We start from the raw sequence: 15493 nt of genomic DNA on the forward strand, positions 1-15493 counted from the left end.
GGTTTGTGAAAGGCGCTATATAAGTCAAAATTATTATTATTATTGTTATTATTATTATTATTAATGAACTCATTCTATATTATTTGACAATATATTGTAATATGTATTGGAAAAACAATCTTTTGGAAATTGGGACTTATTCAAACACATAATTGTGTTGCTGTGCAAGTGAATGACAGCCAGGCAAGGCTAAACATTTATATTACAATTTGATTTCCCTATTTTGTATAAATGACTCTCTTTCTTAGTGATGTTTGTGCTTGTACTTTCACAGAATATTTTTCAAACAACATTTCTCTCCAGGGTATTTTAGAGCCTGCTGACAGCTTTGGGGACCTTGGAGTTTATAAGATGTCACTCCAGTTAGGTGGGTTTGGAACATTTACCTTGATGCAGCACTTGGTTGATTCATTTGTCACCTGTTTTGCGCCGACACACACTCTATATATTAGGTGACAGCACATGCCGGCACATTAAGTTTTGGTGATGCACTGACCATGATGACAACTGTCCCCAAATACCACTCAATGTTTGTGATAAAAGAAAATGTGTCAGTATTGGTATTTCTAAATTATATGACTTTTGTAATTAAAAAAGCAACTATTTTTTTAAATTCACTCATTTAAATTTTGCTTTTATCAAGTTGCACCATGGACCTGGAACCAGTCAGTTAAGGTGAACTAAGTAACTGCACACATTGGACATGAGAAGGCAGAATTTGTCTTATGGTTAAACCCATTAAAAAAACAGACCTTAAATGCGCAAGCCTGAGTAATGTAAACTCTTTTAAGGGAACATGTGAAGTTGCTGTTAAATTGTACAGCATGTAGCTTGCTGGGCAATCAAGGCCCCATACCATTTCCATTATTTCACCATGGCCCCAATATTTTGCTAACCTTAAAGGGTCAGTTCACCCAAATCCCAGAAAACAAACACATTTTCCTAGTGCTACTGAGCCATTCAGTTGATTCCTTTTTTTTATTTCCAATGGGTTGGAGTTTTCCAATGGGTTGGAGTTTTCCACTGACGAGACTTCTGCTGCCACCCCACTACATAAGAGGTGAAGAATATTTTAGTTCATGGAAAACTGAGACCTTGTTACTTTTACTATTTTTGCTTCATTCTTCCCTGCATGTCAAGTTAAAGAAATTATTCAATGTTAATGAATCTTGATTGCAGATGGAGAGGGAGTCATTTTGGTTGGATGGAGAAACTGTACCTGCACAACGTTATCAATCCATTGTTAGTCGAAAAAGGCTGTAATGGACTGCAATTGAAACAACAGCCAATAGGCTACTAATGGCATGAATGTACCAGACTCAGTTCAGAGGATACAGCTCCTGGGACAGAGTCAAAATAAATATAGAGTTAAGTTCACGCCACAGTGGAAGCATTTCAGCTAAAAAGACAGACGAAAAATGAATGTTCATAATATTTAAATAAAAAAAAAAACTCCCTCCATCACCACCTTTATTCAGTGTTCAATAAAATGATTTTAGTAACCCAGAAATCCAGAAAAGATATCTATTTTCTTTAGTTAACTCTGAGACAGATAAAAAAGGCCATAAATAAGCTGCTGACAATTCAAGTAATTAAGTCATCACTCAATACCACAACAAAGAATTCCAGAAAGACCAAAAAATAGTTCAATGCTTAGCTTTGTATGAAGTTCAACAAAGAAATAGCCATCTGCTTTACTGTAATCTTCAGTTGCTTTTTGAACCACATTCTCTTTGTTTCATAAAGGTCTGTCTGCGTTTCTGTGTGTGTCCTCCTGTGGTGAGGGGGGGGGGGTGCATTGAAATCAACTGTCTAAACAGTTCTGTGTATGAAGCACGAGCACCTGTTTCTGTGGCCCGGGTGTCTTGAACTGTTGGTGTGATGTTTCAACAAAAACCTCAGTAGCTGTGCTTTAACTTGTATTCAGTTTAAGAAAACAGCAATCCAATATGGATGTGGCACATATGCAGGAACTACTAGGTAGCCTGTTACACCAATAAGACTGCATGTGAAAGTTTAGTGGATGTTAAATTTGTTGTTGCCTTCCACAGAGCATTGCGACATGGATCTTCTGACTAAAATAGTATGAGCATGGAGAATGTTTGCTGTAAAGGCCTGCCTCTACAGGAGAGCTGTCACTTTATTATTTCGGATCATTTGTAGCCTAATCTTCTCATAACACGTGTCTAATGTGCTGTGGAGTATTATGTGAGTCATATGGGTTCGATTTTTTTTGTATCAAGATGAATTATGTGTTAAGGGTTATAAAGGGGTATTGTTCCGATATTTTCTTTTAAGCTTGACTTTCTGCTAATAACACACACAAAGACATGTTAAAAGATAAGCAAATCCATACGAATAAGGACTTTTATTCAGAAATTCGGATAAAGTGACAATACATCAAACGGTGTTTAATTACCGTGCACCTGGCTGAGTAAAAGAAGCTTGTTTAAACCCCCGCAGGGCAGTTATTCCCACTGCTGTCCGTGTGTGTTCCTCGTGTTTGCTGAAGTCTCTCAGTGCATTTCAGTAATAATGACAGAGTGGGAGGGCCACTTGGTGCAACTAATAAGGACGGCGATCTAGCAGGCGATCCCACTGTGACTTTTATTTCCAAGTCCTGGAATCCGGAATCAGACTGATCGTAATCACACATGGATTATACTCTTTTCGCAGCTTTTTATTTGTTTCTGCCTTAGAGGAAACTTTCTCACAAACTGTAAGTACTTATATAGACCGAAAATAATTCCACAAAAATCGGATTTCTGTAGGCTAAATATCAGCGTGTTAACCTATTGAAAACCTATTTATAACGGACTCATTTTGCCTGTTTTGTCGCTCGTTATTAAAGTGTTTTATTTTCCCCGCATGGTTCGATCTGTCATATTTAACGTGTGTTAACCGGGACCCATGGACAGATTATTTCTGATTTATGAACGCTCTGCAGCAGTATTGCATCACTTGTTAACAGCAAAGTGCGAAATGTGGCGGACAGTTAAAGAATATCAACAGCTTCATATCATGTTAAAAAAAAAAAAAATAGAAGCACTATGCAGCCAATCAGCGGTCGCGCAGAGAAACACGCTTCTTTGAATTTCGCAAAGTGTTACAGTGAAGTTATTGCCATTGTACGAAAGTGGTTCAACGAATGATGGACAGACAGGATAGGGTAACTTCACTGTTATGGTTTAGCGCTCTGCACCCGCTCTCAAAGTGTGAGATGTGTGTGAAAATAGCCTACAAAAATAAATACTGTCAATTTAGGATTTTAATCCATGCAAATGGTGCAGCAGCGTTGCTGTTCACTAAACTACATGAGGCAAAAAAAACATGTGGGCTTAAAGTACCAATTTACCTTTCACAGAATCCTTAATATGAACATGTAAAGACGTTGAGTAGCTGTGACTCCAGGCTTCATAGTTGCTTGTATTGCATGCATTTGCAGAAAAGACGGAATAATATTAGGCCTTAACACAGACAAGGAATGTGACACCTCTGTAGTGCTGCTTGTCTATGACCCATGCATGGTTGTAGTTGTGAGTGGCATGGTCACTTCATCTCTAAGCGCCATGATCCTGTAGGCCTGCATGTGAAACTTTATGATCCAGTGGAAGAAGGCATGCAAGTGCTTGCAGCATGTACAGGAATTAATCATTGAGTCAAGATTAATTTGGATAAGACAACAACAGTTAAAGAAGAAGCGTGTCATACAAAAATAACGTAGATTACTTTCTATGTGCATATTAACTCAATGTGGCTGTGTGGTGGTGTGTCCAGGTCAAGTTCAGTACTCAGCTCTGTCTTTCATATTTCTTGCCCAATGGCAATAGATACATGTGTACCAGAAAGGAAGGCTTATAGTCTTTGTAGCAAGATTAAAGCTGTGATGTCACAAAACTACATCACATACTGAAAAAGCACCTTATTCATTACGTGTTATGATTTGCTACTTAATCTTACATGTGATTGACGAACAGATGTGACCCATTTTGTTGTTTTTAAGAGAATGATCAGAAAACCAAATAGATTTTAGATTTAATTATTCATTGTCACACCTAGATAATGTGCAAACCATGTTTGTGGTTTTCTGTTGAGTGTCTGCTTTCTTTTTGAAGTCCTAAAAAGTTCTTGAAAAAAACAAATGCCTGCAATTTTTTTGGTTTCTTTTTGTGTTCGATCATTATCAATATTCTGGCAGTGCACCATTTTTTTTGCAGGCGAAGCAATTGAGAAGTTACTGAAAGTGTTTGCTAAAATTGATTGACTTTACTTACTATTGAGGATGACTCTGCCCTAAAATAATTCTTGCCTTCTTTGTAATGGAATGAGAGAAATTCAGGAGATTTGATTCGGCACTGTAGTCAAATAGCTAAAGAGACTTACTTGTAACTGGAGGTTTCCAGGTTTGATCCTTGCATGGGACATTCTTGAACAAAACCCCGCTGACAGCTTACAGATCAGAACACAACAACAACAACAAAACATCACTATTAACACAAAGTTAATAGAGTACAGCAGAAACAAAGATTTTGGATTTTGAGTTTGGCATTAAGACTATAAGCCAAAATATACACAAGGAGCCAATTAGCATGTGTTGTAAATATATTGAACTTCTTATTTGGAATATAGATACATTTAGAGAAAGTAAAATACTGATAAAAACTTGCCTACTTGTGTCGTTTTAACATTCAACATACTGCATTTAGATTAACATCTGATGCAGTAATGTCTCCCCATTGTGTTGTCTTTATCTTGTTGTTGTTGCTGATTGTATTCTGAAGTCAAGCACAGTTCCACGGCTAATTTGTGATGATGATGACATACTGAGCTAATGAATTACAAACTGTCTATAGAGAACAAGAGGCAGCTTGGCTCGCTAGTTAACAAACCGAAACCTTAACATAAACGTTGCTTAGTGTATAATGATTTAACTGCTGTATAGACATCCCCATTCATCAGTGTATGGCAGGTGTTCATGAAAACTAATGAATGAAGGACGCAAGTGCATTCTCCAGATTGAGCAGTTTTACATAAACATAGAGAGAGGCTTTAGGGACATACAAGTGTTCATTAGAGTGGGGGTTTAAAATAGGAGAATTATTATGATTTACATTCCACAGTAATAAAATAAGTTGCCCATAATCTTAAGTAGGGGATTTAAAATAAAAAGAAATGATTTGAAATGGGATTGCAGCTAGATATAAAGGAGTGAAATCTGAAGTTGTATCCATCTAGTTTGCAGTCACCATCCCGTTGTACTGTTCCCATTGTTTCTACAACATTGTTTCTCACCATTTCTAACAAAAACAGACTCACCAACATCCCACATGTCGCCTCCAACCTAATTAGCTCCCCTACACCTAACATCTCATACCTGAACAAAGTAGCCATCACATGCCTTGCCCTCACCATTGTCAATGACACTAATCACCATTTATATCCACACTTTACACTGCTACAGATACATCTGGCTGCAGATACAGGACGAGAGTCCTGTATCTGGAGTCCCTCTAGAGGACTCTACAGGATGTAGAGGGACTCGCTTTGGCAGACGGTTAGTTCCTTCTGCCATAGCACTGCTGAACAAACTATCTCACTGACCTTGTATAGATCCACTGTCGTTGTAAATGTGCTTGTTTCTATGTGTCGATCGATCTACCTGTCTTTATGTCATCTGTGGATACATGTGTCCATGTATATTGCCATGTGCATGAAACAGCCTGTTAAAACAATTTTCCCTCATGAGACAATACATATCTATCTAAATCTATCTAAACTGGCTGAATGAATCCAGGTCAAAGATTATATTTCACCCATCCCAATTGTAGTTTATACATTTACAATAAAGATCAGTAAAGCCACATTGTTTGACTGTGTCTCTGTCTATTAGTTCTAACTTTTGTTACCTCTTACATGTGGACACATATTCCTTTTCTTTTTTTAAACCAAGTATTAACACTGAATTGAACAGGATTGTAAAATAAACACTGTTCTGTTTGCATCCAGGTTTTTTAAGTGGGACTGCTTCCTGGTGTCAGAGCCATGATTTGCTTGTTAAGATGGGCTGCTTTCCTTTGGACTGTACATTTCATTCTTTGCTCATTTGGAATGTCAGTGAATGAACAACAAGGTATGTGTGTTTGTTGTCCTCCACCTTTTGTCCAACAACCTCTATCTTTTAACTGTGTAGTGTCATTTTTAAAAACCTATAAATAGTTAAGCATAAAAGTATCAGTTGTAGTAATTCTCTTAAATGTTCTGGTACCAACATAAAGCAGATACTTGTTGTCTATAAAATAAATTGTCCCTCAGTGATATCGAGGTAAAGAACAGATAGATAGATTAGATAGATAGATTACACAAATGGCAGATAGACAATTCATTATTTTATTATTTAAAGGTGCTTGTTCTTTAAATAATCATGTATTAAAACTTTGACTTACATCCCAAGTCCATGTGTACAAGATATCATGTCTATACTGTTGTTAAGCTAAGCATAATGTTTCAAAATCTCTCTATAATTATGTTTTACTAAATATTTCTGGTTTACAATAACAACCCACCCTTTGCAATGCTCATATTTGGGGAATGCACTTTGTATGTTTGGAAAAGGTTAAGAGGGTGACAGCTTGAACCAAAACATTAGTTTTATCTTGGCTTGCCTCTAAATTACATGTCAGAGTCTTGTCACTGTTGGTTATTTTATAAATTTAAACTTAAGTTTTAAAGATTAATGAAACCTTTCTCCTGAAGATATTTTGTTTTTCAAATGAAATTAAATGCACTGTGGAAATGAATTCACGATTCAGTAGATTGTCCCCTTTTTCTATAACACTTGTCAAAACCGGTTCAAAATATAAATGAACATCTGTACCCCGGCACAACCAACTTCTTGGTGGCTTTCCTCCAGATGGCTCGTGTCCCCCTCTGAGTGTAGAGGAGCACAGGTTTTCTGATATCTTAGATCGTCCCCTGGAAATCAAAGGTATGTTCTGAAACAACACAATTGCTTTGTGAATAAGTCAACATAGGCTTCTTTAAATCAAGTGACACGTTGTAAACCTGTTTCACAGGATTTGATCTCACTGAAAAGTTTCTTCTCCGAAAGGGGACAATCACAGAGGACCTGCCGTCGTTTCGTTTAGGAAGCAGTCCACTCATTAAGCCAACAAAGTGAGTCCTATCCTTGTGTGTATTTGCATGTGTGTGTTTATTTTCTGCATCATTTGGGTTTAGACGTTATACTCTAGTTCCGTATAACATTTAAGGATAACATAGACAGACCCAGTAAAAAATCTCCTTATATGCTGCTTCATTTCTACCACTCTCTTGCTCTTGCTATAAACAGTAGCACAATGCAAGCATGCTACAATAATATAAATTGCTAAAATATTGCTGCTATCATAGATCTCTGCTGTGCAGACCATGATGAGGGTTTAAGCTTGCTTTCCTTCAGATCCGGTGACATTCTAAGAAAACAATGTAGCCATTACTGGATTTCATCAAAGGGCTGACATGAGGCAACCCAGATATACCCTGCTCCGAGCAATAGTTCCATATTACTTGGATAATAAGGGCAAGCTGTTAGGTGAGCTGTTAGACAGGGAATAATTTCAACAGAATTAATATATATTGCATTTATTCTAGAAATCTCCTAAGGGCAAAAACTGGGACATAAAGGAATAGAAAAAGCATTGGAGCATGTATAATAAGACAGGAATATTAAAATAACTACATAAATGACACACTAAGGTGCCATTTACTGAAGACCTTTATTCCTCCGGTCAACTGGTGGGACCGCTCTGTGACTTTACCTTGATGCTAATATGATGATATAGTGGGGATTTGAATTTGATATAATATTTATAAAGGCCTTTTACAATTCAGTTGTATCAAGAAAGACCAGTGACTCATATCAACCTGTAGGTGTTGCCAAACGAGGCTGTACAGTGATGTTTTGCATTTACAAAATGTATTTTCAGATTTTCATTGTTTTGTGACCTTAGGTCATAACGGGTAAAGAGGACACAGTGTTGTTATTCCGGGAGGGAAGGATATTTTTTGCATTTTTATATGACATGCAACTGTAAACATTTACTGCCACTCTCTTTCTGGCTAGGTAAAAGAATCTTAGAGCCAGGTGATTTGTGATCTGCGTCTCTGTTCAGTCAGTCAGCCAAAAATACATTTACTTCAGCCCTTCCCTCAGTCTGGGCCCATAGTGAGAGAAGATGCTGGTTCTCAATGACACTGCTGACAGTGTCATTGGTTATAGTGGTAAGACTGCGTTCCCTCTCATATCCAATTATCTAAGTACTTTGACAGGTGATACTGCATGTCAGCTGAGGAAGGAAAGCGAGGGCAATTGCACGAAGCAGGAGGCCCCTCTGCCCCCGCCACAACCACTAAAACATTGCTCACTTTACTCGCAGGATATGCAGCAATAGATGCTCGACTCTCTAGATCTGGGTAATGTTCTGCCAGCTTCTTGGCACAGTACACATTATGGTGCATAGAGCAGAGCTGACACACTCAAGGAACATTTGTGTGACAAATTGCCCTACAAAATGCAACATGTATTCAAAATGTGCTCCCACAGTATTAAAGCACAGTTTTTAATTGCTGTCTGTGTTTTCTTTTTCTTTGTTTTTTTTTTCAAACTGTTCAGCAAAAGAAGATCAATAAGTGGTTTCCTTACTATACTTGGTATTTGCAATAAGTTAGCAAGCAGCCTCATTGGACTAACGTTTTTATAATGCTTGATTTGCAAAGCAAAACATAGCCAAATAAAAAGGTAGAATCTACACTCATCTGTACACATATTTAGACTTAGTTGTGCTTTGTGTTAGCCGTACCTTTGTTCTTTTCTAGTCTTAAAGATTCAGACAAACTAAATGTTCCGTATGAAGCTCAGCACAAAACAACATAATCCATTTTCCTAATAATTACTCCTCAGCATAGTAACCATTGTTCATTTTGAAATGGGACTGAAGTTAACACTTCCTTTGAATGTGATCACAGTGTCTAATAATGTGGTTTGTGTAATAATAAATAAGCAATTCTTAATAAGTAAAATGTTCAATGGAAAACAGTAAGCTTTGTTCATAGTCTATGTAGATACTAAAGATACTGTAAAATTTAGCATGAAATGTAGATACTAAGGAGCCACTGAGGCTGAGATATAGTGTATCAAATTACCAGGGTTTGTGTTAGTTTATAAATCTTCTGTGATTTGTGACTATCGTGTCAGCTAATAATCATATGGGTTTACTGCAATCAATGCTGTATAGCTGACTCACTCGTTTCTTTTAAAGTCATAAACATCCAAATTATTATAAACAGTGCTTGTCTGTTTGTTTTTTTGACTTTGTATTAAGAAATATATCTTGTTATTATATACATTAACGTCAATTAGCCGTTTAGCCTATGGCCTAAAATGTCCTAGCAGCTTGAAGCGCTTTAAAAATACTTAACAGAAAAACAGGCAGATAGGAACAGTTGAGTGTCTTTAATGGTAAAATGATTATTCAAAGGCTTATAGGCAAAGGCAGCAAATCCAAACAGAAGTAGCAGAGAATCCACAGGTGAAAGGTACAGAGACGATCTGGCCAGGAACAGGTGGAAATGTGCTGGTACACATACTGTGTGGTGAGTAGGATGTACAGTAAGAGTGAGGGGACTTGGACCTGTGGGAAACTGGGAGGGAATCCGATGGGTGGATGCGTGGAGAATGGCAGGTCTTGAGAGTAATGGATGGGCCCGGGGGAAGTAGGAAGTGGCTGGACACAGGGGCGGAGGGGACACTGAGACAGCTGCTTTGACAACTTGTTTGATAGTCATAGCAGCAGTTTTGTTGGGACAGGGATTTTCTACCAATTAACAATTCCAACTTCCATGTTGATTTGAGGTAACAAATGACTCTGAATTCATTTTACAACATGTAGTCATGGTTGCAGATCACACATTTTTGAAATTGTGGTTTGTTGCAATCACAGTGTTATTTCTCCATTATGTACATATATGTGCAGAGGAACACTAACAGTATCTAGACTGGAATGATAATAACATAGCAGTCTCACACATCCCAGCTACACATATGCACACTCAGTTGTATAATGACTCTTCACTGGTAAGATATCCTTCCAGATCACAGGCATGCATTAGATTTGGCATGATCAGTGGCAGTCTTCTATCATGCAGGCAAGTATAGCACTTCCACATTTCAACAGGAAAGGGGAGTCATATTGTGAGGAAGTAGAGTCCTTGCTTGCATGGAAGATACAATTAGTGTATAAACTGACATGGTTGAGCCCACGTGATCTGTTGAAGGATTGAGTGTCAGCAACAGGGATGTGAGCAAACTAGGCTAACATTTGAGGTTTGATTGTTTCAGCTACAGCAATCTGATTCCTCCAGCTTATTTTAAGGTGCCCTGCCACACGTATTTCCTTACTTTCTGGTAATATCTGAAGTTCTACCATGGACTCTGTAACATTTTTTGTGGAAGAAAATGCCTTGATTATCTTGTTTCAAGCCATTCTAGCGTGGTATAGAAAGCCTGTTGGTAGATCTTATGAATAGTAATGAGCTCAGGCAACATGACATAAGACAGACCAGCTTTTGTAATTGGCCTGATTTTGCCCCTTATTTCTTTTCAGTGGCTAGAGATGACAGAGGAGGTAGCAGTTCATTTTCACATTCACAACATGACACTAACACATATGGACCTAACATGTTTCAAAAAATGCAAGAAAAAACAATTTTGTATGGCAGGGCACCTTCAAAGAATCCTCCTGGATAATATTTCTCACAAGCCAGGACACTAAAGCGGCTTCCGGGAGATTTTCTACCAGACCGGTAGTGTTGCTGTGACATTCTGTCAAACTATTGTCCCTGATTATACAAGGACTAGTGTCAGCCAAGCAATATGCATGGTCAAAGACATTTTCCATGGTGATAGTTTCCAGAAAGCACAATGAATGCTTCCTTACAAAAATGGAATTAAATCTGAATATAACTCTTGTGGAAGTTCTGTTATCTTTTGTGCTTCTCTTGATTATTGCTGGATATTCACTATTTTACAATATACATTACGTATGCACAATAAACTCTTGTCATAAAGACACGTCACTCATACTTTTCTGCCGTGGGTGTTTGAGTAATTTGGCCCAGCTACTTCAGATTGTAGAATCCAACCCTGCAGCATACAAATGGCACATGACTTATATTGAAAACATGTTGTCCAAAATCTACCAATGTATTATTAGTTAATTACTTATATATAAATGGAACTTTTAAGAGACAGGGTTGGTAAAATCACACACAGTAAATCGTAAAAGAATTGTTTTAGCATTGTAGCATTAGAGCAGAAGATGAATGATGTTCCTTTTTGGATCACTCATTATCACTTACCTAAACATGCAGACTAGCACTTTTCAAAAGACTGGGAGTAACTAACCTACACCGAGCTCCGGGTTTAACCATTTAGCCACAGATGGCAGTCAACATGAGGTCAAGAACTTTAACCCTCTGCTCCCTAACAGATCAAGTGTGCCGCACAGTAGACAGACCGCGTTTTGAAAGAAGAGCACACTTAGTTGGGACATTTTGTAAAGAAGAGTATAAACTCCAGGGTTCAAACAGAATACAACCCAGCAGTGTATTTCACAGAGTATCTCAGTTATATTAAATCTGCTTAAATTTATTATGTTTTTATAATATACAGTGTAGCGCAAAGGCTCTTGGAGTTCTCTTTTACATTTTTATTTTATGTTACTCCCTGCCTCTTATAATAATGTGTAATACATTTGGTACAAGCAGTTAGTCTACATGCAGCATGGGTAATTTTCTGTGTCGAATTTATTTGATAAATCCTCATTTTTATAAATGACTCTTCCACTTTTCATATTGATTTGCAGCTGAAATAGTCCTTTAGCCCTTGGGCAACAAATAACCTTTCCAGCCCTTGGCCTCTCAAAGAGACATTTTTTCAGAAGTTTTAACATGGGGTATTTATCATTTTAGTCATGTACCATTTACACCGAAATCTCAAAGAATTCATAGGACACAATAGAAGAGGGTATGAAGCTCTGAGAGAATAGGAGATGATATATTGAAGTGAAAACTAATTTCCAACCTGTCTGAAGAAACTCTCTCTCTCCCTCCCCCAGGCTGTGCTATGCCTTCTCAATGACCTTATCATTGCATTATTATTATTTTGCTGATCTTGATTTATTATGTTTATGCTCTTCCACTTTTGACTGTTAATCTGAATCTGGAGCTAGGGCTAGGGTTAGAGTATTTTGAAGGTTACAATGTTGTTGCTTTTTTTTACGCAATGTATACAATTAGGAAGGGAGTGGGGGTGTGGGTTTAGAGATGAGTTACTGAATAAGTTTCTTATTCAGAGTTGGTGCGATTTGAAATATGATATTGTTTTTCCTACCTTTTCTTTGAATAGTTTGCTTCTGCTGGAACACAGTTTCAACGGTGAACACAGAATTGTTATTTGACTTTACAGAGCAGCTGAGGTCATACACATAAACCTATGACTGCAGTGCACGTGGCATCTATAACTCTATAACTGTAGCACATGGTATCTCAGTGAGGTAAAAGATTGGCCTCTGAGAGTTTGGATCAATTTCTACATGTTTTCATTATCTGAAAGACAGGGAAGCCAGTATAAAATTCATCAAGCTAAATGGAATCAAGTTTGTCAGATTTATTTATGTGTAAGACTCTGCAGCAGGAGGATATTGAAAGTTTTATTGATCATTGACGTTGATTGACGGCTTCATTGTTAAGCCACTGAAAGCTTTATAAGAGTTTACATTCAACATTGAGAAATGACTCTTGACACTGTTGTATTTCATTTTCTTTATTGTTTTAATTATATATTTAATATGTATATTCTGTGATGTTTTTTTCAGAGTAATATTTCCAAATGGGCTTTCGGGTGAATACTCCCTTGTCACTATCTTCCGGGTAAGAAGAACTACAAAAAAAGACCGCTGGTATCTCTGGCAGATATTCGACCAGTCTGGAGGCAGTCAGGTGGGCCCCACTGTATGTTTTAATGTCACATATCAGTTTCAGTATCTACAAGTATGCTAGAATATCATGGGATGGATGTTTGTTTCCTTGCTCCTCAGGTATCTGTTGTGGTTGATGGTGGCAAGAAGGGAGTGGAGTTTTCTTTCCAGGGCCAGCTAAAGAATGTTCTCCGCTACACATTTAAGAGCCGTGACCTGCATGCCCTTTTTGATCGCCAGTGGCATAAGCTGAGCATTTCTGTACAGAGCAACATAGTCTCCGTTTACATGGACTGCAAGCTAACGGAAAGCAAACGGATTGATGAGAAGGACAGCATTGACCCCAATGGGCGCACTCTCATCACTACACGAGTGGAGGATGGACGACCTGTAGATGTATGTCCCACGCAAACTATGTGAAACCATTTTTTTTTGTCTTTAGCTAAATCTACACAGTGTCATTCAGGGTTTTAACAGTTTTGGAGGCAGTAGTTTTGTTACTCATATCCAGCAACATTATACTATCTTCACAGACATTTGTGAAATGCACTCCCAGTGCTTTCAAAAACATGCCTCTGGGGCATACTAGCTTAACCTCAGTAAATCCTCTATTGTGTCAAATGTCTATGCTCATTCTTAGAGATGCCCCCAAAGTGCTAAAAGAAACATGAGGTCCATTATGTCATTTGGTCACCCAATGCCTCTGAGTAGAAGTTGGCTTAAGTAGCATTAACAGCTAAGTTTTACATCCATGTGATTTGTAAAGATGTAAGACAGTACATCTGAAAAAAAGGTGAGGTTCAAGTTTTGCTCTGAAGCAGCTGCAATTCATGCAGACGTTGAAGCTCTTTTAAAAAAAAAAAATATATATATATATATATATATATATATATATATATATATATATATATATATTAGGTTTAAATCTGATGTTTTTGAAGTGTTTTGCTGGCAGTGGGAATGGTAGTGTTCTTCAGTGTACTTCAAGCTACAACAGTTGACAACTGATCAAATTGCACGTGTCTTAACCAGTGAAGAATAGACTTTTATCAGTAAAAAGAGGGGCACAATGTGATCATGAATCTATTGTAGTATGTTGCTATGGTCCCTTAATGAGAACTCTTTTCCACAGATTGAGCTGAAACAAATTCTAATCTACTGTGACCCGTATATGGCCGAATTGGAAAATTGCTGTGAGCTGTTGGAGCCAAAGGTAAAACGCTATCCTATTTCACCAAAACAATAAAGCCAACTGTTTATTCTAAATAAAATGACAACAAGTAGTATGTACTAATATTTTTTTACAACATGTCCCATATCATATATTATTCATTTCACATCACAATACATAATTGTGAATACAATATATATGTTTGCCTGCAAAACAATGAGACCTAATAAAGCACATTCACGGTATGTCTTGGTGTAGTCACTCTTGGCATAGACTGTGGCTTGTATTTTGACCTACGCGGTGTAATCAGACATTAAAAGTGTACGTTTTTGGTCTTTTCCATGAGGGGATGCGTCCCCAGATAGAAACTTAATAACAGAGATCTTTCATCACCATAGAATCAATAAGAGCTAATGTTACAGTAATTCCAACTAGAAAGGTAACCTTTGACCCCTTACTATTACGTATCTCCATAAGCATGCTGTCACGTCAGTGTCTCCGAGGAAATTGTCAAAACCTTTAGAAGGACTCATCACTGCTTGTCTGCTTAGTACTTTTTAAGTTTTACCACACAGTTTACCACAATTTACGTTTGTTATTTGCAGAATGATGTAAATATACCTATACCAGCTATAACCAAGGTTACCTTGGGTTGAGTATGTTGCAAGTGTGCTGGAAGGGGAAGGTTTTGGATGTGTTTTTTTGCCATACATGACAAAGGAAGGTGTCTAAATGGTGACATTTCTGTATCGATCCAGTATGAAGCCATGAAGACCTTTAATGGGACTTCCCCTCCCCTGGTTACAGCCCAGCTCCCCCAGATGCTGTCTCAGCCGACCTCACAGTCAATTGACAGATGTCACTGTCCAGCTGAAAAGGTACAATCAATTCCACCCAATAAGGGCCTTTAATTGAGTAAGTGCAGCACTGATTTACACTGCATGTAGTCAATACTTTACGGGCACTAAACTGCCAGTTAAAGGACATTTATACTAAAATGTCTTTTCTTTGAAACAGGGAGAGGCAGTATGGCCATAATGTATTAGCAAACACATATAATTCTTCCAAACTGTTTAAGCATGGTAAATCTGCACCCTGATATACATTTGTGAAAATGAAAAAAGGTTCTTTCAACTGCAAATATTAATGTTAGATTGAAATGCAAATTAAGACCTGAAAGCTATAAGCTTTCTTTGAAGGCAGCAGAAGGTATATCTCTAAGGTGATGTCCAACTCCACATGTTATGTTTTTAAAATTTTGCCTGGAAGTTACAAGCAGAATACATTTTTC

The 15493-nt window shown here is 37.6% G+C and overlaps 1 protein-coding gene across 2 annotated transcripts in view; it reads left to right on the forward strand.

Moving 5' to 3' along the window:
- The first annotated feature begins 2492 nt into the window (after positions 1-2492).
- Positions 2493-15493, forward strand: part of LOC116704893 (collagen alpha-1(XIX) chain) — a 92826-nt gene continuing 79825 nt past the window's right edge. For both annotated transcript variants that reach the window (XM_032540648.1, XM_032540649.1), the window contains exons 1-8: positions 2493-2719; positions 6007-6130; positions 6911-6985; positions 7074-7173; positions 12930-13053; positions 13152-13427; positions 14164-14244; positions 14961-15080. In XM_032540648.1, the coding sequence (XP_032396539.1) occupies positions 6043-6130; positions 6911-6985; positions 7074-7173; positions 12930-13053; positions 13152-13427; positions 14164-14244; positions 14961-15080 (864 nt within the window). In that variant the 5' untranslated portion in view covers positions 2493-2719; positions 6007-6042. The remainder of the gene's footprint in view (positions 2720-6006; positions 6131-6910; positions 6986-7073; positions 7174-12929; positions 13054-13151; positions 13428-14163; positions 14245-14960; positions 15081-15493) is intronic.

Source organism: Etheostoma spectabile, chromosome 17 (genome assembly GCF_008692095.1).
Source record: "Etheostoma spectabile isolate EspeVRDwgs_2016 chromosome 17, UIUC_Espe_1.0, whole genome shotgun sequence".
Taxonomy (NCBI): domain Eukaryota; kingdom Metazoa; phylum Chordata; class Actinopteri; order Perciformes; family Percidae; genus Etheostoma; species Etheostoma spectabile.